General features: G+C 44.1%; 1 protein-coding gene across 1 annotated transcript in view; it reads right to left on the bottom strand.

The window, feature by feature from the left end:
• The window catches only part of TTC12 (tetratricopeptide repeat domain 12), a 46367-nt gene that overhangs the window by 18959 nt on the left and 696 nt on the right, over positions 1-26712 (bottom strand). The window contains exons 2-10 of the mRNA XM_055304597.1: positions 25564-25630; positions 20099-20262; positions 19343-19364; positions 18635-18712; positions 17275-17396; positions 12484-12543; positions 6335-6406; positions 1879-1939; positions 855-1043 (exon numbers count right to left, since the gene is read on the bottom strand). Coding sequence (XP_055160572.1) covers positions 855-1043; positions 1879-1939; positions 6335-6406; positions 12484-12543; positions 17275-17396; positions 18635-18712; positions 19343-19364; positions 20099-20262; positions 25564-25615 — 820 coding nt within the window. The 5' untranslated portion in view covers positions 25616-25630. The remainder of the gene's footprint in view (positions 1-854; positions 1044-1878; positions 1940-6334; positions 6407-12483; positions 12544-17274; positions 17397-18634; positions 18713-19342; positions 19365-20098; positions 20263-25563; positions 25631-26712) is intronic.

Below are 26712 nucleotides of genomic sequence, written 5' to 3'. Positions count from 1 at the left end.
GAGCCTGGGGGGGCCTTGTGGGTTATATGACAACTCATTGTTTTGTAATCTTCAGAGAGTCTCCAGGAGCTGCTTAACCTCTGGGAAGAACTAGCATATCCATCTGTTCTTAAATATTTATTTTGAAGCTGTTTCTAGGCTCTGGAGAGGAACCTATAATCTCCAAGAAACAATTGAAGGGGATATCTGAGTGCCTTCATCGTGCACTGAAGGGAGGTCAGAGAGCCCATCTCTTTGTACAAACAGCATCCTGTCACTGAGTAAAAAAGCGGTTTAAGCCCTGATAGCAATGTTTACAAGAACCGGTAAGAGAGAACAGTAACGGCTCTCACTAGCAGGGGAGCTGATGTTTGCTCTGAGACTACTTACAGGCTCTAAAAAGCCATTAAATGTAACTGGAGTGAACTTTATAGTTTATCGTACAAAACTCTGTCTTCCACCCCCCTATGGTTGGGGGCAGATTTGTGAGGGTGGTATGTGGCATTTGGGGCATACATGGGGTACGCATGGAAACCCAAAAGGTGTGAGGGTATGTGTACAATGTGTGGGGCATGTGGGAGAGATGATCATGTGTGGTGTGGGGTATATATATGTGGTGTGTGTGTATGTGTGTATTATTTGTGTTGTATTGTGTTTGGGGTGTCTACTGCATATGTGCTGAGTGCATGTGTGCTCTAGCTGGGGTGCGGGTATGTATCTTACGTGTCCTGTTTCATCCTGACAGTATAGTAGATCTTCACTATTTGTGGAAGGAAGGGACATAGGGATTCTTTGCCTCATCTGGGCTGACCTCTCTACTGTCCCTTTACACTGACTATATTCACAAGGCCAGGCCATATGCATCCCAGGCTTACAATCCTTCATCATCTCAGTCAGGATTTCAATCCCCCCTGCATAGAACAAAGGGTTCTGGTCAGGCTTGCAAAGAGTTTCCAGGAGATTCTTGACTGTCACAGCTGCATGCTTTCCTGAATCCAGCAATCGTTGGGCTTCCTTCTCTTGAAGGTCTGCTTTCTCCTGGAGATTGACTTGATTCAGAGAATCTATAAAACAAGAAAGAAGAGAAGAGAAACAAACAAAACCCTCACAGTCAACATCAACACAAAGAGTAACCTCCTCTGAGGATGGGAGGTCAAGAGGCATGAAGCATTAAAATCATTCAAACCTGGCCTCAGCAGGGAAAATTTGAGGAAGGGTGTTCAGTCTAGATCCAGAATTTTAAACCACCTCTGGGGTTCAAGGACAGCATTATGCTCTGCCTAGAAGGCTCTAAGGGACGAAGGTGTAGAAAGGAGGAAGGCAAAGGTCTGAGTGGGAGAACAGAGAGGAGAGAGGAGCGGGCCACCTGCTAACAGAGAGGGATTGATGTGGCTTTGAGGCCAAGTGCAGAGAAGGCACACGAGGCGCCGTGGAGCCAGAGTGCAAAGTGAAAGTGGGATTCAAATGAAGGACACCAGCAGGAATATTACTCAGCCATTAGAAACGACAAATACCCACCATTTGCTTCAACGTGGATGGAACTGGAGGGTATTATGCTGAGTGAAGTAAGTCAATCGGAGAAGGACAAACAGTGTATGTTCTCACTCATTTGGGGAATACGAATAATAGTGAAGGGGAATATAAGGGAAGGGAGAAGAAATGTGTGGGAGATATCAGAAAGGGACACAGAACATAAAGACTCCTAACTCTGGGAAATGAACTAGGGGTGGTGGAAGGGGAGGAGGGCGGGGGGTGGGGGTGAATGGGTGACGGGCACGGATGGGGACACTTGACGGGATGAGCACTGGGTGTTATTCTGTATGTTGGTAAATTGAACACCAATAAAAATTAATTTATAAAAAAAAAAAAAAAAAAGGACACCAGCAGGAACAGCCTCACCTTTCACCTGGGTTTGCAGCTTGGGGCTTATTTCTAAGATCTTCTGATAACACTCTCTGGACTGCAAAAAAAAAAAAACACAAGACCTTGAAGAGTGGTCAGGGGGTAAAGTTGATTATAAGAAAGACACCGGGTACCACAGGGCTGGGCTTCATTATTTCCTCCCGGCCTCCTCCTGCTCCCAGCATAGGAGGCAGGCATGGGGAAACACAGCATGCATTTGACATTTTGTTTAGGCTTCTCTGGTTCTGTGGGACAAAAGGTATTATTTCAGAATTTATGTAAAAAAAAAAAAACCATGTTGTCAGATCCAGCCTGTGGTGGAAAAATATCCAGTCCTAGGGACCCCTGGGTGGCTCAGTGGTTGAGAGTCTGCCTTTGGCTCAGGGCATGATCCCAGTGTCCTGGGATTGAGTCCCACATTGGGCTTCCTGCATGGAGCCTGCTTCTCACTCTGCTTATGTCCCTGCTTCTCTCTCTGTGTGTGTCTTTCATGAATGGATGAATGAATGAATGAATGAATGAATAAATAAATAAATAAAATCTTTAAAAAAAAAAAAAGAAAAAGAAAAATATCCAGTCCTAAATTCTCGTGGATCATGCCTGGCCGGGATAGGAATAATTGTAAGGTAATTATAAAATTTAGATAGGATATTTGCACCGAGACAGAACAGGAGGCTACTTGTCAGATATGCCCACAAGGAATAAGGAAATAAATGAAGCTGGAGACACTGCTGACAGAGCCTTTTGGGAGTAGGAAAAGGGAAGTGCCTATTTAAATACACAGGGCTGCAAAGGGAGCCAGTAGGGGTGTCCATTCACTGGCCATATAAGACTTGTAAGAAAACTTAAGAGTGATGTACTCTCCATGAGGAAATTGTTAGGAAGTTTCTGGGGAAAAAAAAAAAAAGATTCCAGTTTGTAGGACATGTGACTGGGCTTAGGGCAGTATTGTCCTCAGGGGTATTAAGAACTCTGCCCAGTCTAAGGAAAAAGTACAGAAAACAAATGGCTCTGAGCTATCTTGAAAGCTCAAGGTTCATCTAGAAAATTAGGATTAAATGAACTGAAGAAAAAAACATCACATTAAAACAGAATAGTGTTGTGGGACAGAAGTTTACTCATCAAACATGGTAACTGCTATAGATTGTGTCCCCCCCAAATTCCTATGTGGAAACCTAACCCCCAATGTGATGTACTTGGAGGTAGGGCCTCTGGGAGGTGATTAGGTCATCAGGGTGGAGCCCTCCTGAGATTTGTGTCCTTGTCAAAGAGACCCCAGGGACCTCTCTTAACCCTCTGGCTGTCTCTGAACCAGGAAGTAGTTCTCACCACACACCAATCTGCTGGTGTCTTGATCTCAGACTTTCCAGCCTCCAGAACTGTGAGAACTAAATGTTTGCTGTTTAAACCACCTGGTCTCTGGTAGTCCTGACAGTGACCCAAGGAGACGAGGACAGTGAACCTGTATCCAACTTCTTCTGAACCCTAGATTGAGTCTCCTGGCAACTCCTGTTGGCTTCACTGTCAGCATGTTCAGAGTCCCATCATTTCTCACCACCTCCCTTGACACCAACCTAGTTCAAGTCATCATTATACTTCTCTTGGAGAGTCTATTACAATAGCCTTCTGGATAGCTCTCTGTTCTTTGTTTCCTATGTCAAGATATATTCTCAGTGCAACAGCAATCTTTTAAAATATCAGTCCCATCATTTCACTCCTTCGCTCAAAACTCTCCAATGGCAAACCCAAAGCTCTTCCAAAAGCCTGTAACCACGTCACCTACCTGACCTCATCTGCCTATCACTCTTCTCCAGCTGACCCTCACTGGACCCCAGCTCCTCCCTTACACAGACACATGGCTTGCTCACTTCACTCCCTCCCTTCCTACAGAAAGGTCCTCCCTGACCACTCCATATAAAGTCAATCTCACCTTCGCTGCTTCACTGATTACACTTTCTCAATAACACATCACTATCCAACATAATACACATCTACTTATGTGGTTTCCATCTCCTGGCCACCCTATTCCAAGAACGTGACTTCCATTAAGTCAAGGATTTTGTCGTTTGCCACTGTATTCCTATTGTCTAGGGCAGTGCCAGGAACCTAGAAATTATGCATACATATATGCTGAGTGAATTAATTACCTGAATGAATGAATGAATGAATGAGTGAATAGAATTTGGTGGAGAGGGGAGCGTTAACATTTTTTTTAACTCTTCTATTATTTGACCCTAGTTATGATAAGCCTGTATTAGAATTATAATACAACAAAGAATTTTTAAATGTATAATAAGAGGCAATTTCTTCTTAAAAATATAGTATCTTATAAGTGGAAATAAATATAGTATCTATATTATGTAATATAGTATAAAATATTAAAAATATAGTATCTTATAAAATATATAAAATATTAAATATTAAAAATAATATATATAAAATTACAGTATATACAAATATAGTATCTTATAAAAGAACTAAAAGCATTAAATATAGTATCTTATAAATGAAAATGCATGTTCATGGATTAGAAAACTTAGTATTGTTAAGATGGCAATACTCCTCAAATTGACCTACAGATTTAATGTAATCCCCATCAAAATTCCACCTGGCTTCTTTGCAGAAATTCACAAACTGATCCTAAATTTGTATGGTAATTCAAGAGACATACAATAACTAAAACAATCTTCAAAAAGTAGAGCAAAGTTAGAAGAGTCACACTTCCCAATTTCAAAATTTACTGCAAAGCTATAGGAATCAGGACAATGTGGTATAGGCATAAGACTAGACATATAGATCAATGGAATAAAATTGAGAGCCCAGGAATAAACCCATGAAGTTATGATCAACTGATTTTTGAGAACGGTCCAAAATTATTCAGTGGGATACAGAATAGTCTTTTTAACAAATGATGCTGTGAACACTGGAAATCTATGTGTGAAAGAATAAAATTACATCCCTTCCTCACACCATTTGCAAAAATTAACTCAAAGTGAATCAGACATCTAAACATAAAATCCAAAGCCACAAAACAGAAGAAAACACAGAAGTAAATCTTGGATTAGGCAATGGTTTCTTAGATATGACACCAAAAGCATAAGCAATCAAAGGAAAAAATAAATAATTTAGGCTACATCTAAATTAAAAAAATTTTTGTCCTATAAGGGACACAATTAAGAAAGTAAAAGGGCAACACAGAGAGTGAGGGAAAATATTTGAAAATCACTTATCTAATAAGGGACTTGTATCCAGAACATATGAAGCACTGTTTACTTCATATAAAAATGCAAATACCTAATAAAAAATAGGCAAAGGATCTGAAGAGACATTTCTCCAAAGAAGATATACAGGCAACCAACAAGGACATGAAAACAGACTCAGCATCACTAGCCATCAAAGAAATGCAAATCAAAACGAGTTACACTTCATACCCACTAGGATGGCTATAACCAAGAAGAGATAATAAGGACTATCGCCCAGGATGTGGAGAAACTGAAGCCACATACTGCTGGTGGGCATGTAAAATGGTGCCACCACTTGGGAAACGCTTTGGCAGTTCCTCCCAACGGTAAACATGGAGTTTTCACAGGACTCAGCAGTTCCACTCCTAGGTAAATACTCAAGAGGACTGTACATGTATGTCCATACAAAAACTTGTACATTGTTGATAAAGCCTTGAGTGGAAACCACCCAAATGCTCATCAACTGAGGAAGGGATAAATAAAATGTAGTTTATCCATACAACAGAATATTTTTCAGCAATAAAAGGAATGAAGTACTGATGCCACAACATGCACGACCCCTAAAAACATTATGCTAAGGGAAAGAGGCCACCACAAAAGACTATATCCTGTATAAGTCTATTTATATGAAGAGTCTAGAATGTGCAAATGTATAGAGACAAAAATAGATGAGTGGGTACATCAGGTAGAGGGAAGCGGAGTACTACTAAAAAGCATAGGGCTTTTAGGGAGGTGACAAAAATGTTCTAAAGCTGAGTGTGGTGACGGTTGCACATCTCTGAGAATGTGCACAAACCCACTGAATTGTATACTTGCCACAGATGAACTGTTTGGCATGCGAATTCTATCTCAATCAAGCTACTATTAACAATAATATAATATCTTAGTATGTAAATATAGCTGCATAGTCACTTTTGGGAGATGAGATTATAAGTGAATTTTCTTTATGCCTTTTGGTTTATACTTTTTCTCTCCAGAGATGCTCCTCCTGGGGCCGAGAGAACACTGGTAGCAGATACTGCAGCAGGGATTCCCAGAGGCTGTCCTGGTGACACTCACATTCCTTCCCAACTCAAAGATCTTAAGGGTTACCTTGGAAAATACTAAAAGGTGGATTACTATCAACTTGGAGGAACATGGTCCTTCTCTGAGGCAACATGAAGCATCGTTCTGTGATCAAACATGCCCCTTCCATTCCTCTAAGAACTTACCACGTTGTAGTTCTTCAGGGCCAGGTGGGCTTTTCCCATGTGGAAATATGCTTTTGTGCATTTTTCATCACACTGCATAAAAGAGAATGACTGATCAGATGAGTTCAGAAGGTCTGAAGTCATTAGCCACTCCCTTAACTGCCTAGCTAATAGAGGCAAGGCAGCGCTTTGGTTCTCAGGACAGCTACCAGAGTTGACAATTAGAACTTTTATGTGCATCTGTGACCAAACTAATTGATGCCTGCAAGGAGCCTGGATGCACAAGTAAGCTCTCTATCAAATTAATTAATGAGACTTGCCAGTTTTCATTTCCATTTAATGAGACTCACTCAGGAGACAAACCAGAAACCCCTAGTTTAGGAGAGCTCTTGACTTTGCCCAAACATGAGAATCACTGGGGATGCTTATCAAAATCTGGAAGGCCAGGCTGAACTCCATACCAATTAAAAAATGATAATCTCGGGTAGGGCCCAGGCACCAATCATTTTGTAAGCTCTTCAGGTGACATAAGCATGCAGCCAAGCTTGAGGACCACTGGTTTATTAGACAAGACAGATATCTACTCTGGATAAACTGCTGAGGCTACTGTGACATCGTAGCAGGCCTGACAAGCTCCTCTCCTGAAATCAACCACACAGTATATCCCAGAAACTCATGTACGTGTCACTTAGGATCAGGAGGGATGCCCCCTTCAGAAGGCAGGATCCAAACTTATGTGAGGCCACGGCCTTTGCACAGGGGACCCTGCACCTGCCTGCCCCTAATTATTACAACTCCAGGGGCAATGACGTGGCACAAAGATGCCAACTACCACTTCTAACATCCAGTTAATTAATTGAACCCTTTTCTGAGTGAGGCATTGTGCCAGGGATGCCCTCCAAGGGTCTAGATTTAAAGATGTTAAGAGTGCAAGCTTAGGTATCTAGAAGTCCTGGGGGAATCCCTAGCCTGCTTCTCATCAGAAGTGGGATGTTATAACTTCTTGCAAGATATATCCATGAAGGCAAGAGAAACAAAAGCACAAAAGAACTATTGGGACTTCATCAAGATAAGCTTCTGCACAGCAAGAGATACAGTCAACAAAACTCAAAGACAACCTACAGAATGGGAGAAGATATTTGCAAATAACATATCAGATAAAGGGCTAGTTTCCAAAATCTATAAAGAACTTATTAAACTCAACAGCAAAGAAACAAACAATCCAATCATGAAAAGGGCAAAAGACATGAACAGAAATCTCACCGAGGAAGACATAGACATGGCCAACACGCACATGAGAAAATGCTCCACATCACTTGCCATCAGGGAAATACAAATCAAAACCACAATGAGATACCACCTCACACCAGTGAGAATGGGGAAAATTAACAAGGCAGGAAACAACAAATGTTTGAGAGGATGCGGAGAAAAGGGAACCCTCTTACACTGTTGGTGGGAATGTGAACTGGTGCAGCCACTCTGGAAAACTGTGTGGAGGTTCCTCAAAGAGTTAAAAATAGACCTGCCCTACGACCCAGCAATTGTACTGTTGGGGATTTACCCCAAAGATACAGATGCAGTGAAACGCCGGGACACCTGCACCCCGATGTTTCTAGCAATGTCCACAATAGCCAAACTGTGGAAGGAGCCTCAGTGTCCATCGAAAGATGAATGGATAAAGAAGATGTGGTTTATGTATACAATGGAATATTCCTCAGCCATTAGAAACGGCAAATGCTTTGACATGGATGGAACTGGAGGGTATTATGCTGAGTGAAGTAAGTCAATCGGAGAAGGACAAACATTATATGGTCTCATTCATTTGGGGAATATAAAAAATAGTGAAAGGGAATAAAGGGGAAAGGAGAAAAAACGAGTGGGAAATATCAGAAAGGGAGACAGAACATGAGAGACTCCTAACTCTGGGAAATGAACTAGGGGTGGGGGAATGGGAGGTGGGCGGGGGGGTGGGGCTGACTGGGTGATGGGCACTGAGGGGGGCACTTGATGGGATGAGCACTGGGTGCTATTCTATATGTTGGCAAATTGAACACCAATAAAAAATAAATTTATAAATAAATAAAAGAAAAAGAAGTGGGATGTTGGCTAGAACAGCAGCAATCCATTTTAGACCAAAAGGGCAGATTGAAAAAAAAAAAAAAGCCACACAGTGATAGAAGAGGCAGTGATGATTGTCCCACGTGGAGAAGCCTTTTTTTTTTTTTTTTAAGATTTATTTATTCATGAGAGACACACAGAGAGAGGCAGAGACACAGGCAGAGGGAGAAGCGCGCTCCATGCAGGGAGCCTGATGCAGGACTCAATCCCGGGACTCCAGGATCACGCCCTGGGCCAAAGGCAGGCACCATACTACTGAGCCACTCAGGGATCCCTGGAAGACTTTTTTTTTTTTTTTTTTTTTGGAGAAGACTTTATAGGTGTATCTTCATGAGCGTTATTTCCTGACACGCTGCTAAGTGAATGGCAGTAATGACAATAACATATTACTGTCCAGTCTTTTCCAGGCAGTTCACGGGAACTATATCATATAAACTTTCTAACAACTCTGTGAAGTCAAGACAATCATTATCTCCATTGTACAGATGAGGAAACTAGGTGCTGGGGAGGTTCAAGGTCACACATAGTAAGTGGAAGAGCTGGGATCTAAAATCTGGCCATCTGACTCCAGGCCCCAAAGGCTTACAAATGACACCAACTCTCCTTCAGAAAAGTGCTACAACAGTTGAGTAGAGGGAAATCTACTCTGCAGAGGCAGGACCTAAAAAGATGGTGCAGAGTAGGGATTTGAGCTGGGTCTCCAAGGATATGGAGAGGTGAAGACAGAAGGAAGGAGGAGAATGGGCTGAGAGCAAGGTTCTAGGCTGAGGGGAGACAGGATGGGGAGCTTCTGGCCAGGACGAGGGGCAGGAGCAGGGCAGGGAAGGGCCAGGCTAGAAGGGTGAGCAAGACAGTGGTCCCCGCAGAATGAGGGGTTAGCATCTGTCTGGTGGTGGTGGGAGGGAAGTGCAGATGCCAGAGTAGGTCACAGACAAATGGTAAAGAGGGAGTAGGATGTCAGGTCACAGGTTTGGGGCTCAGGGCCTGGAAGACAGCATATGTCATTAACGGAAAGAAGTAAGTCAGGGCCAGGAATGGGGAAGGGTGAGGGGAGGATGAAGAGCCCGTTCCTAGACACAGCATCTTTCCAATGGTGCCCGGACGGTCACACAGAGGCCTCCGGGAGGTAGCTCGAGTACAGCCCTGTGGCCTGGGAAGGAGGAGATGGGGAAGGGGGTCTGAGGGCCAGCTGGACCCAGGAGAGGAGACAGGAGCTCTGAGCGAGAAGCTGCAGAAAGAAGGAAGGCAGGGAGCTAACCCTGGAGAATCCATGAAGGATGAGGCTGAGGGGGTGGGAAGGGAATGAGGGCCCGAGGGAAAAGAAACACCAGCAGTGTTCATGGAAGCCAGATGTCCACTCTCCCTTTGTTGGGCAGAGAATCGGGGTTATAACAGGGGGAGACTAAGCTGGGGCCCTCAGAGCCCTGTTCCTGCTATCATGCAGCATGGTGACCCTGCCCACCTGGGATGCAGATGTGGAGGGCCACTGACAGAGGTCTCACTGCTCCCCAATCTCCTCTGTCACCTGTGAGCGGTCACCAGCATTTTCTCAGGTGAGCCCCGGACTCCCTTAAAAGAAGCCCTGTTTTCAGAGAAAGATGGGAGTTTTGTCATGCAGAAAGAATCTGCCAAGAGAGAAATGACTCTGATCCTAATTGAAACCAGCTTCACCACCTTCTCTTCCCTGACAGAGAACATCAATCTTGAAATATCATCGGGTGAGCTTGTCTCTACCAATTCAAAAGTGTCAAAAATATTATATTGGCATGAAAGTATGAATATTAATGATGGAATATCACTGACATGCATTATTGGTGCATTACTTTTAAAGAGAGTGAAACTTTTACATTTATAGCTTTGACACAGACCCAATCATCGTTAATTTTAGAGCTCCTTATGCTTTTTCCCCAACCCCCACAAGGGGTTACCCGAGCCTCTTCAATGGGGAACCTCGCTGGGCATTTCACAACGGCTGCTGAGGGTCAGAGATGTTCACTGTCAGCTCTGTTGGGCCTACTCTGCTCTGGTTTCACTGCTAATTACATCCTGCTTCATTTAACATCTGGGAATAGGCCAGCGTGTTATCCTGAATCAGCATGATGATAGTGTGACTCCCTCTTTGGTGTTTTTCAGATCAGAACGGATACTCCTGGAAACCCCACCAGGAGATCCTGGTTCCTCCACTGAAGGGAACAAGGCCCACACTCAGGGATAGGGGGGTCTCAGGTTCCAGTGGAGAAGCTGTATATAGGAGATGATTCAGAGCACTGCCCTACAGACCGACACTACCTCTGTGATCCTGCACAGGTTAATTAATCTCCGAAGCTTGGTTTCCTTGCCAGAAAAAATGAGGATAACAGTAGTATCCAAGAGAAGAGAATAGGATGTCGTGAGCCTCATGGCCGGCATGCAGCAAATGGTGGCTTGTGTGATCATTGTTGGAATAACAGAGCAAAACACCCTTACCTCTCTCTTCTCTTACAGAATGGTGGTAGAGAAAATACCTTGATCACATAAAGTGAGGAGGCAGGCTGGGGGACTTATGCAGGGGCTGTGAAGAGCCTGATGTCATTAGTGTTGGGCAGTTCTTGTAACTTTAAGACTGTATCGACATGATGGGACAGGATTTGCTGACATGCTGTATCGGGATAAAGAAATCATGCATCCCACATGTCAGCTTTGGAGGATCTCTAGTGTTTTATAAAGAACAATAGTAAAGTGAGTTCCTCATTCACCCCAGTGTCCCTTGTTTATCCTCTCAATAAGAAATAAGGAAGGAGAGACGTCTGGATGGCTCAGTGGTTGAGCGTCTGCCTTTGGCTCAGGGCATATCCTGGGATCCTGGGATCGAGTCCTGCATGGGGCTCCCCACAGAGAGCCTGCTTCTCCCTCTGCCTATGTCTCTGCATCTCTCTCTCTCTCTCTGTCTCTCGTGAATAAATAAATAAAATCTTAAAAAAAATAAAAAAGAAGAAAGGAAGGAGGTGTGGCCAGTATGCTGCTGTCAAAACGTGCTCTTACTCTGGGCCACGTTCATTATGCTGGGGCGTGTGTGCTGCACTGGAGAAATCTGCACCAGAGCATAAACCTGGCATGTTCTCCTGGCACTTCAATTTTACTTGATTATAAGTTATAGAAAATAATAGTGATGTTAAGACAAACATAAATTTCATGGAGTACAATATAAAACTTGCAAGGATTTTTTTTTTAAACTTGCAAGGATTTTTAAGATAAAACAGATCCAGCAAAAAAAATGTCATGCTCTCTGCTTGTAGACCCTTCAGGGGCTCACGTTCATTCCATCAGCAGCCCTTCAGTGAGGAAGTCGGAGAAACACTGGTTTCAGGTGTTTAGTTGGAGCCCCTATGACAGAGCGACTTCGCAGAACAGGATGAAGATTTATTTTAATATTCAATCATCTGAAGTAATCTCCCTGAGGAGTGATGATGACATTTCTCTTTTCAAAACGCTTATACTATTTCCACCAACACTTCTTACTTCACCTCACTTTAAATGATCTCTCTTGGCAGATTTCAGAGGAAACACCATGCACAGCATTCTGAGGTCTGCCCGAGTCCTGACTGGCAGTCTCCAGGCTGAACAATGGCAATTATGTCTTCTGATTATTTCACCATAAATGTGCCAAATTACTAGAGCAGGAGGAAAGCACAAACTGATGGGGAAGAACAGCAACACTGCAGAACACGTTCCCGTGGCTGGTTCTAGAAACTAGAAGGAGGCGCTCCCACCTCCACAGGAAGCAGAGTGCCCTGTAACAGCAGTAAGGGCTGAGCCCTGGCGATATAAACCTTGCAACCCCAGCATGAGCAGCCGCTCCTCTGGAGTACTTCCTGTGAGCCCAGTGCTCTACACGCCTCACCAGGACCCTTCGACAAGTCTATGGGTCCTGTTCTATAGATCAGGAAGGTCAGGCCTGACTGCAGAGCTCACAGCCCGGCCACCAGGAAACACTGGTGGCTCTCCCGCATTCACTTCTGGACCCAGTCCCGCCAGCCTGACTCCATCATGTGGAAAAGGATCTCTCTTCTTACCTTCAGAGCCCACTCACAATCCACTATTGCCTTCTGGTAGTCCCCGACTTTTAGATAAGCCTGTAACGACACAAATGGCTATGTTCATACACACTTCTGAGGCAAGCAGTCTCCAGTTAACATAGAAAGAACAGTCCAACGAGAGACAGGTGATGAGAGGTAACCGGCCACCATCTGTGCCGGTCGGGGTGCCAGCTGGGGACGGATGGCACCTCGACATTGGCTGAGTTTAATGAAGGAACCACTGAGAAGGTAAGGGCAAGGCTCAGGGAAACCAGCAGGAATGCTACAGAACCCCGAGGCTGGCAGCAGTGGATTGAAGGGGCAGAATGAGCCATAGGCGAACAGGAGAGGACAGCTTTGTGAACAGTGCTGCTGAGGGGAGCTGAGGTCTTTAGAGGAGCTGCAGGTGGGAGAATAAATACCCCGACTCTCACTCCCTTCCTTCCTTCTGATCTCACTGGCTGAAGCCAAATGCAAGCTAGAAAGCTGATAAGTCAGGGGACTAGTCCACAGAGTCAGCCCCCCAGGCTACAGGAGGCAGGGCAGAGAAGGATTTGGAAAGGCAAAAGAAAATACGTAGCATGTGAAATACATCTACAAAGAAAGAGCTGGCTTCTAGAGTCTACCTCACTGTGGATGTTCCAGAAGGAAATCAAATGATAAAGGGCATTAAAAAGATAGCAGCAAGCATTGGTAAGAGTGTAGAAAAATCAGAACCCTCATACATAGCTGGTGGGAATATAAAGTAGAGCCACTTTGGTAGGACAGTCCGGCAGCTCTTTAAAGGGTTAAACACAGAGTTACCAAATGATCCTGCCACTCCTCGGTGTATACATATGTGCACATAAAAACTTGTGCACAGGTGTTCATAGCAGCATTATTCATAGGAGCCAAAAGTCAGAAACAGTTCAAATGTCTATCAACTGATGAACTGATAAATAAAATGTGGTCCATCCATACAATGGTGTATCATTTGGCAATAAAAAGGAAGGAAGCACTGATATATACTACAGCATGCATGAGTCTTGACAACATGTTACAAGAAAGAGGCCAGACACAAAAGGAAAAATACCACATGACATCATTGATATGAAATGTCCAGAACAGACATTCTTTCTATGGAGATATAAAGCCAATTTGTGGTTGCCTTGGGCTGAGGGTGGGTGGGGGTGGACGGGAGGACTGGGAGGGGTAGGGACTACTCCGAGGGCATGGGGTTTCTTTTTGGGATCCTGAAAATGTTCTAGAATTGCTTATGGTGATGGTTGCACAACTCCATGTGAAAAACACGGAGTTGTACACTTCAAATGGGTGAAATGCATGTTATGTCAATTATATCTCAATAAAGCTATTACTACAAAAAAAAAAAAAGACAAAGTTCTGCTCTTGCCTCATAAGCATAGCAAGAGAGGACCCTTGGCTGGCTCAGTGGTTTAGTACCTGCCTTCGGCCCAGGGCATGATCCTGGAGTCCTGGGATCGAGTCCCACATCAGACTCTCTGCATGGAGCCTGCTTCTCCCTCTGCCTGTGTCTCTGCCTCTCTCTCTCTCTCTCTGTGTGTGTGTGTGTGTGTATGTGTGTGTCTCTCATGAATAAATAAATAAAATTGTTAAAAATAAATAAATAAATAAATAAATAAATAAATAAATAAATAAATAAATAAATAAAAAATAAGCACAGCAAGAAGGCAGAGATGGAGAAAACGGGCTGACACTTAAAGGTCAGACCATCACTATGATCATCGGTGCCAAAAGCCCCAGGGGCCTCTTTTGGGATCCCCTAGAATTGGGGAAAATCTTTAAAATCAAGAATTGACTCAGAATCCTGGGATCCGCTCAATCTAAACTGAATTGAGTTCATTTATAGTCTCAAAGAACTAATGGCACATAAAGTAACGAAGGGCTGTGTGACAGCAAGCATAACAGCTCCTCTACCTCTGGATTAATTATTGGACACACAGGCAGTCAATCAGTTCTTATCAAGATGAACTAAATAGACTTTACGCACTCTTCTTTTGGAAAGTGCCCAGGAAGCAGCAATGATCACTCTGGTGTAAAAAAGGAAAACCAGGCACCTGGAGGATGAGAGGTTTTCCCAGAGCCCTCATGAGTCACCCCAACTAGAGCTGATACATGTGTAGGTTTGCCCCTGATCTAAACTGTCCTAGGGCACCGTGACATTCTCATCAAGAACTCTCATGAGATATTTATGTGGTCAAGCCAATTACGGGGGATCTAAGCATTCATCCTGCGTGAGGAGAGAGCAAGCACTAGCCATACAGCTTTTCACACGGATAGAAAGGGAGCTGCTGTATAGTGCTTTCATTAACTCAGGTTCTGTACTAATTGAAGATAACCACTCTTTGAACTGTCCATTCCATAAAGCACCATCCTTTCCCCTGGGGCTTGGGATTTCATTTGAAAATCAGAGGATGCGAGGAGGAGACTCAGCATCCTTTTAGACAAACAAACGAAGCCACAGTTCCGTGACATTGCTATTCAGGAGACATACAGACTCTGAAAATGCATACGTGGGCTCCAACAATTTCTCTACACAGCTTTTTACTTTTTCTTTCTTCTTGTATCTTTTCTTTTTTTTTTTTTTTTTTTTTTAAGGCTTGGATTCAAAACCCTATAAATTCCCTGTTCTCTTTGGCTTTTCCACATTTTAAAAAGAACTACTTTTCCAAATGGCAATTAAACTACTGATTTATCTAAATTACACCAGCAATCTATTGATCATAACATTAACTCCAGGAGAAAAACAGAGCGATGAAAGGGTAGGTTTTGGGGTTTTTTTTGTTTTGTTTTGTTTTTTTCTCTAGCAAGCAGCAACACTCAATTCACAGGCTCCTTATTAAGTGTTTTCTAACACTGCATACAAACAGGGGAGGCATTTTAAAAATAGTCAGTGGTGATTCGGTGGTTCATAACACCAGGCAGCACATTTTGCATTTATTTGTCTCTCAATAAGCTTTCTCTTCGGGGAAAGCTGAGAGGAATTACTTCCCCAAAGCTCTTCATTACATTTGCTTATTTTTATCCACACCCATTCTTAATGTGATTCTCCAGAATCTAATCAAAGCGCTGCTTAAACCTGAGTACAGTAAAAAATGTAACTAATTTAGACAGATCAGTGTGGAGACCATCTGAATTAGATATAAATCTGAATTACGTAACATTTTAAAAGCAGTTCAATTTTACTACTTTCAAAAAACTTCGAAGTAACAAGACTGGAAAAGCACCAGTAGGAAAATGCTTGGAGACCAAATCTGGGGAAAAGTAAAAACGAATTACAATTATCATATTAATTGATTGCATTTGAATGCTTCTTTCAAAGTGTCAACAGAAACTTAGTTCCCTTAAACAGACTGATTGTTCCTTCAGTTTAGGTAACTTAACAAGGATTTATTAAACATCTATTATAAATAGAGCATGGAGGGGGAAAGTATATGGAAAAGTTTATAATCTCGTTAGGGGGATGAAATGCCAATGACCACTAAGTAAACCTCTTGCCATTTTATTTACCAAATTGACTCCCCATATCAATTTTTCTCCAGAAATGGGGCTAAGCAAGTGGTAAATCGACTGTAGTCTGATTTACCCAAACTGCCAAACTATTACGGTTACACTGTGCTCAGATTCATTTATCATTAAATCACTATCACCCTCAGACTTCTTGGCCTCCAAATGCCCTGTTTCTTGCTTTCCACCTTCTTCTTCGACCTCCCACAGCAGGACGTTCCTGATCCCGAGTTACAGAAATTGGAGCTGATGAGGGCTCCTCCTGTCAACGACATGGTGTCAAGTGCACCTCAAATGGGTCCTGCTGACATCTCCTGACCATCGGATCATTATGCTCATGAATCTGCCGCTTTTTCAGGCCTAAGCCACAGAGAGCTCTACCACAGGCAGGCTCAAGTGCTTTTCAAAGATAAGGTCACATGTGATGTGAGGTTTTTGTTTCAACTGAGATCTATCAACCTTGTCCCTTCATTAAGTAGTATATGATAAACATCGGCATGATGGTTGCCACCCGGTGTCCCACGAAACTGAGCTCATCTGTGATATAAAATGGAAGTATTAGGGAGTTCAGAAACTCAAAATTTCTGAGAATTTGGGTCTAGGGCAGCCTGGGTGGCCCAGCAGTTTAGCGCTGCCTTCAGCCCAGGGCCTGATCCTGGAGACCCGGGATTGAGTCCCATGTTGGGCTCCCTGCATGAAGCCTGCTTCTCCCTCTGCCCATGTCTTTGCCTCTCTCTCTCTCTCTCTCTCTCTCTCTGTCTTTCATGAATAAATAAATAAAATCTTAAAAAAAAAAAAGAATTTGGGTCTAGGCCTATCAGCTACCCAGCCAACCCCGGTCATGGAATCTGAATCCAACAGGGACTGAGACAATGAGTCTGAGAGTAACCTTGAGGAGTTCAGGCTACCAGCAAGAGGGGGATGGCCACGCCAGGGATGGCAGGATCCGTCCTTATGGGTTGCTTCATTCCCTGGCTTTACCCTCAGTGACATGTGGGAGCTGGCATGTACCTCCCAGAGGACCGTTTCTATGTAGCTCTTCCCAAGTCCTCCTTCCGTCCATGCAAGTTGGCGGCTTGAACTTGGACGGTGGTGTCAGTGCTGGTTCCTGCGAATCAGCTTTCACCACACCCCAGCCAGAACCACCTGTTGAACACTGTTGGGCACAACACTGCTACCATCTAGTCTCATCTTTGGTTTCACAAGCTCCATGGCAACTGTCCCCTGAGAGAACAGCCACGGACACAGCGCTGGCTCACTGACCTGGGCTCGGTTGGTGTACAGCACTTTCATGTCCTTCACCTTGTTCAGACCCTCACTGTAGCACAGGACAGCTGCATCGTAGTCGCCTCTGGCAAAGGCTTTGTTCCCCTTTTCTTTGAGGGCTAGGAGAAAGAAGTCACACAGGTGAGCTCTCCCCACACACTGGGAAACTCTCTCATTCTTTATTCCCCTGACTTTGCCATTCTGCCTCAGAGGTCAGAGCTTCCATCAATCCAGAGGAGGCTTGTCACTTGTTTCTCTGCAAACATTTCAGGATTGGCCTCTTTAAGGACTCTTTTCTCCAAACCCATCCCAAGTAGCTTCTCAGAAAAAAAGTAAATGTTTCTGCCTCAAAACTCAGAACCTTCCCAAGCGTGCCACAAAGACCAAGTTTACACACTCAATGTCTCATAAAGAGGGCAAATGAGCCAGTTTCTGGCCCAGGTGGAAGTGTTCAAACCCACAGCACGCATACCGCCAGGAGGTGCCCAAGTGCCAGACGCATCCTGCATGTGTGTCACCCCACCAAACACATGACCCCCCCTTCTTTCACTTCTCTCCCTTCTCACATCTTTGTTTTCTTGTTTCATTTTTCATTTTCACCTCTTTTCTGTGCCTCAGGCCAGCCCACAGTACCTCCTGTCCATCCCTCCCTACTTTCCCAGGATTGCTCAGGACCCTCTACTCTCTGTCTGATCTGCTAAGTCCCTCAATATGCTTTATTTACTTATTTTTTCCCTTTGACTTGGATTTTATTTTTTTATTTAAAAAAATTTAATAGGGATCCCTGGGTGGCGCAGCGGTTTGGCGCCTGCCTTTGGCCCAGGGCGTGATCCTGGAGACCCGGGATCGAATCCCACATCAGGCTCCCGGTGCATGGAGCCTGCTTCTCCCTCTGCCTGTGTCTCTGCCTCTCTCTCTCTCTGTGTGACTATCATAAATAAATAAAAATTAAAAAAAAATAAAAAAAAATTAAAAAAAATTTAATAAAATTTTTTTACTTTAAAATTTTTTAAAAAATATTTTAAAAATATTTTTAAAATTCAATTTGCCAACATATAGGATAACACCCAGTGCTGATCCTATCTAGTACCCCTCACCCCCCAGATGCTTTAGAGAGAGGTCTGGCAGTGGTGGCTGATGGAGGGCTCTATCCTGCTCCCTGCCTGCTGCACAGGGACGGGGACAGACACCAATCACTCATCTCTTGCGTCTGGTTTCAAGGCCTTAAGCCCATGACGAAACCCCCCTCCTTCCCCACCAACCAGGAGTCTCGCCATCCTCAAATATCAGCAGGCAGACTCATGATCTTTCTTGCACAAATCATCCCGGCTCTTGAAAAGTGAAGACTGACAATTACCATCTGCTAAGACTCTGTTTTCCCTTCTTCTCCTGGCACGTTCTTTTGCATCCAACTCCATAGATGCCAAGAAGGCTTCTGACAGCAGAGTAATTTCAAGTATTAAAGAGAAAAATCCAAATATTATAATCAGTTCTTTAGCTCAAATTCAGAAGAAAGCTTCTTTAGAGCTTTAGAGTCGCACATCTCATGCATACATATGGGAGCACACACACACATATGCATGCACACACAGACACACACATGCACACAGATTCTGAGGCAAATAAATGACAATTTTCTTAATTTGACATTAAATGGTAATCTGTGTGATGTATTATTATGCACGATGGCTATGTCTATGCTTCACATTTGAATTATTGCCTTTTAAAGTTTTTCTTTAAAGGCAGACTTTTTTGTTCCCTTTAGCATAATGAGCTTCTGAGCTGGGCAACAGACAAGCTACCCGGATCCCTTGAGCAGCTAAGAGTAAATTGGATGATAAAAAAAAGCTGAATTCAGCTTACAAAAGCCTGGCCAGGAGAAAATAGAGAAAAGCCTCTGAGTGCTATCCCCTCTGACTAGTAAGAGAATTGGCTGATCAGTTGGTTTTTGTTCATGGGTTCTTTGTAAGCCCAGAGGCTATCATTTAAGGGTCTGGGAGCTACAATCAATAAACACTGATCCTAAAAAAATAACACACATTAGGAAGAGAGATGCTGTCCTTACCTGAGTTTATCTCATCTGCATTCTGCAGGGCACAGGTTATCATGAAAACAAAAAAACCAGATTTCAAAAACCATTCTCTGACTTATACATAGACGAACCAAGAAGGCAGATCCCTTACAAGGGGGAAGTAGGGTCATTTCCTCTAAACATCAATACTGAAGGGCCCCAATTTCATAGGGCTTGCTTTCAACCAGGAGATCTGATTAAGGGCACAGCTGTAATGGAGTGAGCAGGTCAAGAGACCCCAACTGTGGCTGTAGGAGTTGGAAATATGAGGCAGAACATATTACCTTTACAGTACAGCTTAAATATTGCTCATGAGCTCGGGGGGGGGGGGGGAGGGAGGAGAGGCCAAATTTTCATTAAAATAAACCCATTGTTTAAAGATGACTCAGAAAGACAAAGAAAAAAAAATCAGAGTTTCTACTTCATTATGGAAAATAAATCTAGTGAGTCTAAAAAACGCAAGACTGAGATCCCTGGGTGGCTCAGTGGTTGAGTGGCTGCGTTTGTCTCAGGGTGTGATCCTAGGATCCCGGATCAAGTCCCACATCAGGGTGCCTGCTCCTCCCTCTGCTTGTGTCTCTGCTTCTCTCTCTGTGTCTCTCATGAATAAATAAAATCTTTTAAAAAATTAAAAATGCGAGACTATTTCAGCCTCTCCAGATAGTTTGAGGTTAAACTAGCATTTCCTCTGCTTCAACGTAGACCTTTTCTCTGCATCTGCTTATATAAGCCCATAATAGAGAAAGAAACCTCCATGGGAGCTTGTGAACGGTTGATCATTGTCTTGTTCAGGGTGGTCCGGCACCCATCCTCCTCCGGGACTTCCTCTGTATACAGTAGCCTCTGTTCTGTCTCCAGGATAGCTTTCTGCTGTATGCGTGGGTCATCAGAATTCATCTCCTGGATTAAACTGGCTGGAGGTGTAGAAATCAGAAGTGAAACATCCAAACAAGGTCTTCAAAAGGAAACAACTCAGGAATGGTGCAGAACATTCACAGGCAAGAACTTTTGTTTCTCTGGCTTTGTTGCCATATGACTGACATGCAACATTGTGCAAGGAGAAGGTACACAAGTGAGATGATCTGATTCACGGGCCTATGGTGAAGTGATCCCACAATAAGGTTAGTTAGCACATCCATCTCCTCATGTAATTTCAATTTTTGCATGTGTGGTGAGCACGTTTAAGGTCTATTCTCTTATCAACTTTCAAGCATGAAATCCATTTTTTTTTTTAAGATTTATTTATTTATTTTGGAGTGAGTGAGGGAGCCTGGGGGCGGGCAGAGGAGAAAGTGGAGAGAAAATCTTAAGGGAACTGCGCACTGAGTGTGGAACCTGATGCAGGACTTAAAAGCTCTCCTTCCCAGTCTTCACTTTATGGCCTGCTCAGCTCAAATCCCATGATCCATCACTCGGCCGGCCACCTGTCCACATACTGAACTCCCTCACCCTCCCAACCTAACTGCCAGACAAAACAACTCCAAATCCAACTTCCCACTTTTCTAGGCCTTTGTTATGCATGTGGAGTACAGATAAAGACAGATGGACACCAGTGAGAGCTGGTCCTAACATAACTGGCTCTGCAATGTTGTCCAGCAAGCCTACTGCTAGCCTAGGATGGTTCTGACACCAGTACCCATGTGTGATTTTCCCCCACATCACCATGCAATTCTGACCCCAGCTCGGTGTCTTATAATTCAATTCAATTCTGATACCATCTACCTGACATAGTGTCACATCCCACGGGTCAAGGGCTTAGTGCCATGAGACCACCTACTCTCCACTTCCCACTTCACATGCCAGTTGCAAGTCCGGGTTGTCACCTATGCTTCTGCCCTAATGGCTAGCTCAGAGGGTGGGTCCCACCACCTTCTCCCCCTCTGGTTTGATTAATTTGCTAGAGGAGCTCACAGAACTCAGAGAAACATTTTACTTACTAGATCATCAGTTTTTTTAAAAGGATACAACTCAGGAACAGCCAAATGGAAGGGGTGGATAGGGCTTGGGATGGTACATGAGAAGGGGGTGCAGAGCTTCCAGGCTCTCTGAGTGCATCCCACCCCCAAAATCTCCATTCGCCAACCTGGAAGCTCTCTGATCTTGGTCCTTTGGGGGCTTTATGGAAGCATCACTATATAGGACTGATAAAAATATTATTGACCATTGACAGTCAGTTCAACTTTGGGTCTCTCTCCCCTTCCCAGGGGGTTGGAACTTTATCACAGGGTTGGTTCCCCTGGCAACCAGCACCCATCCTCACTCATTCCAAAAGTCACTCATTTGCATGAGCTCAGAAGTGATTGAAAGGGGTTTGTCATGAATATAAAGATGACTTTATCTGTCTTATCACTTAGAAGTTCCAAGGGTTTTAGGAGTTCTTTGCCAGGCACAGGGACAAAGATAAAAATATGTATTTTTTATTATAAGTCACAGTATCACACCCAAGCAAGTCATCTTATCCTTCTCCCACGGATTTTAAAAAACTGCCTCCAACCAAGGGAGCCCTTGTGCACTGTCAGTGGGAATGCAAACTGGTGCAAAAAATTAGAACAAGAATGACTCTGTGATCCAGTAATTCTACTACTGGCTCTTCACCCAAAGAACACAAAAACTCCAATTTGAAAAGATATATGCTGCCTTGTGTTTATTACAGCAATATTTACAATAGCCAGGTATATGGAATATCACTGAGCCATAAAAAAAGAAGGAGGTTTTGCCGTCTGCAACAACATGGATGGAGCTAGAGAGAGAGTATGATGCTGAGAGAAACCAGATAAAGACAAATACCATATGATGTCATTCATGTGGAACTTAAGAAACAAAATGAACAAAGAAAATAAGAGACAAAAAAAATCAGACTTTTAAGGACACAGGATAAACCTGTGGTCACCCTCCTACCTCTCTGGCCATTGCTTTTGGTCTCCTTTGCCTGCTCCTGCTCCCCTGTCCCACCCACCTTCTAAACTGGGTGAGCCTTAAGGCACTGCCTAAGCCATCTTCTCTCTTCAAGGACCAGTTCCCTAGGTATTCCCATTCTCTGCCATGGCTCTAAATACCATGTATAAGCAAGGGCCTCCTCAATGGACATCCTCAGCTCTATTCTCTCCTGGGCTCAGACTTGCAAAGCCAAGTGCCCTCCGAACATCTTCGCTGTGCTGTCTAACTCATCAATCCTGACCTGCCTGTCCTCCTTCCCCTCTGAGTGCACCCCTCTCCCCAAATCTCCATTCACCAGAATGTTCTTCCCCCAAATGTCCTGCATCTCAGCAGATGGCCACACCATCCACCTGGCATTCGACTCAAAACTTTTAAGACTCATTCTTGAGTCTTTGTTCTCTCTCTGCCCTTGTAGCCATCAAACTCGAAAGCTTGTCAAGTAAATCCTGATTACATCTCAAGTCCATCTACTTGTGCCCATTCCTTCTGCTACAACTCTAAACCCAGCCGGTCTCTTTTCCCTGGAGCGTCCTAACAGCCTCCTGCCTGGGCTTCCAGCATCTGTCTTCCTTCCCTTCCATGTGCTTATCTCTACGTCCATCCTTGCCGTGGCCAGAATGACTTTTCTAAGATGTAAATCTGATCATGTCCCCGCACTGAGTCAACCCTCCAATTGCTCGCAGGGTAAATATGAATTCCCCATTGTGGCTTCCAAAGTCTTCCTTGATCTGGCCTTTCTTGACTCAGATGGGACCTTCTCTCTGCTATCTCTTCTCGCCAGTCTTACAGAGCTTTATATGCCTCCAGGTTCTTAAAGGCGCTGTGTTCTTGAACTCCCAGTTTTCGTACCTACTTTCTCCCTACTTAGAATATTCCCTTGCTCTCTTCCCAGTGCCCCACTGACTCCTACTCACACTTCAGATTTTTACTTAAATCTCATGCTTTAGGAAAGCCTTATAAAACTCCTGTAATAGACTGTAGTGTGGCCCCCACCCCACTCATACACTCATACCTTAGCCCCCCAGTGTGACTACTGATAGAGAGCCTTTAAAGGAGTAATTAAGGTTAAATTAGGTCATAAGGATGGGGCCCTAAACAAACTGGACTGGTGTCCTTACAAGAACAGGAAGAGGCACTGGGTTGTGTACAACAGAGAAAAGGCCATGTAAGGACTCAGTGAGAAGGCAGTCATCTCCCAGCCAAGAAGAGAGGCCGCGGGAGAAATCAAACCTGCTGACGCTTCCATCTTGCACTTCCAGAACCACAGAAAGGAAGTTCCTACTGTGTAAGCCACCCAGCCGGTGGTCTTTTGTTACAGCAGCCCAACCAGACTACTACAACTTGTAAACTGAGTTAGTGTCTCTTGTACTTTGCAAATCTCTCTTTGTATCACACATCACACTAGAGATCATCTGTTTCATATCTGTTCTCTCTACTGGGCTCTAGATACCAGGAAGAAAGGGAGTTCTTGGTTATTGTTCCTGCAGTCTCCAGAGCCTAGCAATACTTAACTACATAGCAAGAGCCTAGGAAATGAATGTACAGAACCTGTACACGTGGCTACACAAATTTAAACTAATTGTAAATGAAAGAAAATTAGAAATTCAGCTCCTGGGTAGCACTAGCCACCTTTCAAAGGTTCACAGCTGCATGGAGTTATGGGTTGCCAGAGTGGACCGTGTAGGTTACAGGACGTTTCCATTACCACAGAGAGTCCTATCGGCCGTTGCTGGGATAGATGGTACCTAAAGAACTCTGAGAGTGAATGAAAGTGAGCCAGGTAAAGAAAGAAGGGGAAGCAGAGGAAACAACAGAGGCAACACGCAGTGTGTAAACCATCAGAGGATGTGTGGGGAACCAGAAGCAGTTTGCTGCTGCTCAAGTGAGAGAGAGGAGGAGGCAAGAGGGAAGGACAAGGTCATGGGAGGACTTAAGTCCCCGATGAGAGCTTGAAGTTTATTGTGGCTGCGGAGAGAATCCAAGCAGAGAAGTGTCTGGGTCAGATTTGCATTTGAGATACATTACTCTGTGGGGAGCTCAAGCCTGGAGGCAGGAACAACAATCAGGGGGCTGTTGAAACAGTCTGGGTCAGAGAACCGGAACAAAGGGAAGGGCAGGGAGGACAGAGCTGGAGAAGCTGAACTGGATGGCGGATTGAACGTGAGGGTGAGGGGTGGCATGAGTCCAAGGTGACTTGTAAACTTCTGGACTTGCCACCAACTGAGACTAGAATGAAGAGGAAGGTAGGAGAAGTAGGTTTTATTTGGGAGGAAGAGGGCAAAGGGGCAGAGCAATGATCACTGGATTTTGGACGCATTAAGTTTGTGGTGTTGGTGGGGTGCTATGGATAGGACAGCTGGTGCAGAGTCTGAGGCTCAAGAGAGATGTGGGGGTGGTGAGTAGACAGGCTGCAGGAAAATCCATGTCCCTGGACTAGACCACCCGAAGACAAATGTGAGCAGCAAGCTGGCCAAGGCCAGAACTCTGCAGAACAACATTTAGGGAGGGGCAGAGGAGAGCCCGTGGATGATCATAAAGGATGCATTATGGATGTGTCTGCTATTTTTAAAACCATTTTAGTCCTCTGGGCTTAAACAGCCTGCCGGAAGGAGCAATTTCAACATATTTCCATTGGATATGTAAGGTTTGTTTGATTGTTGGTTTGCCTGTTTCCATCATCAAACGAGCTCCCTCAAGTCTGAGTAGAAACCAGCTGCTTGGGAATCTCTTGAATGTGATTTGTGGGATCACAGAAGGTCCTTTGAGATCCCACCTGTCTGAGCTGGGGAAGGAGGGGACTTCTTCCCTAGAGACTGGGGTATGACAGCCATGAGCCATCCATGTAATGAGATGGACCCTGAGGGAAAGCCAATTGATTTTGCCCCTGCAGCTCAAAATCAGAAATGGCTCTGCCCTAAAACAAGAGGGATTCCAGAATGATCTACAAGGTTCCTGAGTGATCTCGGAGGGAACAGCTAGGCTCCTTTGATGTGGATTCCACACGGAAGGGGACAAAATATGGAGGAGGGCTGTCAGTCTCAATTCCAACCAGAATGTTAATGGCTTCTCTAATACCAATTAACAGCCACAAAATACTACCCCAGGCTCTAATATTACTTGCTTCTCAATACCCCTTCTGTTTAATTTCAATTACATTTTCCCTTAGAGTCATAAACCTATCAGGCAGCCTGGGAACTAACTCAGAGTGATCATTTCTCTTCAGTCACTCCACCTCGCCAATGTAGAATTTAATTTGTTTATGATTTACTGGTACTTACTGATTTCATCCACATTTTTAAGAAATTTCTGCAAATCTTCCTCATCAGCCATTGTGAACCAGAACACCTGGGGGAGGCGGCATAAGTGATGAAATTAATACTAATAAAACACTAAACAGAATTTATCAGGCTTATTAGGCTTCTAAAACCAAGAGCCAAGTGATTATTTTTAAGATGGATTTGTGTTCATAAATGTCATGAATAACAGCAGGGTGATCTATTTCACTCTGATTGCTATTAAGGCCAAGGGATACTCATTATTTGTGGTGATGCTTCTGGAAAGCTGTCAACCCTCTCTTCCACTGGGAAAATTGCTCTGCAAAATGTTTCTCCAAAGCCAACATTCTGGGGGGCTTGGGGGGCTCAGTTGGTGAAGCGTCTGCCTTTGGCTCAGGTCATGATCCCAGGGTCCTGGCATCGAGTCTCACATCGGACTCCCTGCTCTGCCAGGAGCCTGCTTCTCCTTCTCCTTCTGCTGTTCCCCCTGCTTGTGCTCTCTGGCGCTGTCTCTCTCTCTCTCTCTTAAACAAATAAATACAATCTTAAAAAAAAAAAGAAAAGAAAAGAAAAAGAAAAAGCCAACATCAACTGCTGTGATTCTGGGACCTGGTGTAAAGGAGGGCAGGAGGCCAGAGGCTGACAGGCTAGCAGGAATAGAGGACACTAATGCTTGACTTTGGTCATGAAAGGCCCACCCAGCCGGAAGCCTGGACCTGGCTGTGCGACTAGTAATCAGGAACTGGAGTATTTGCATTTCACTGTCCAAACTTGTTTAAAATATAAGCCTGTGGCTTGTTTCTGATGAGCGAAGAGAAGCTAAAAATTGGCCGAGGGGATCAGAACCCGATGCCGCCGTGCACCAGCATCTCTTCTCCTTCTGGGTACTTTAGATGTATTACTTCTCTGTGGTTTGTGAGTAAACAGGCTTCGTAGTATACCCAGTAGTTCCCGAAGTTCATCCACAGACCATAAAAACCATGCAAAAACTTGTTAAATACACAAGACTCCTCCTAGCACCAAAGCTTCACAGTCAACTTGCCAGGGTACCCAGGTATGGCTAATTTCAAACTCTCTTGGGCTGATTCTGATCTACGGCTAGGTTTAGGATTTATGGCTTAGGTTTAGTGGTAGTGCCGTTGTGTAAGCCCC

Source organism: Nyctereutes procyonoides, unplaced genomic scaffold (assembly GCF_905146905.1).
Source record: "Nyctereutes procyonoides isolate TBG_1078 unplaced genomic scaffold, NYPRO_anot_genome, whole genome shotgun sequence".
NCBI classification, from domain to species: domain Eukaryota; kingdom Metazoa; phylum Chordata; class Mammalia; order Carnivora; family Canidae; genus Nyctereutes; species Nyctereutes procyonoides.
The sequence above is the reverse complement of the archived record's forward strand: the minus strand, read 5'-3'. Positions and strand labels throughout refer to the sequence as shown.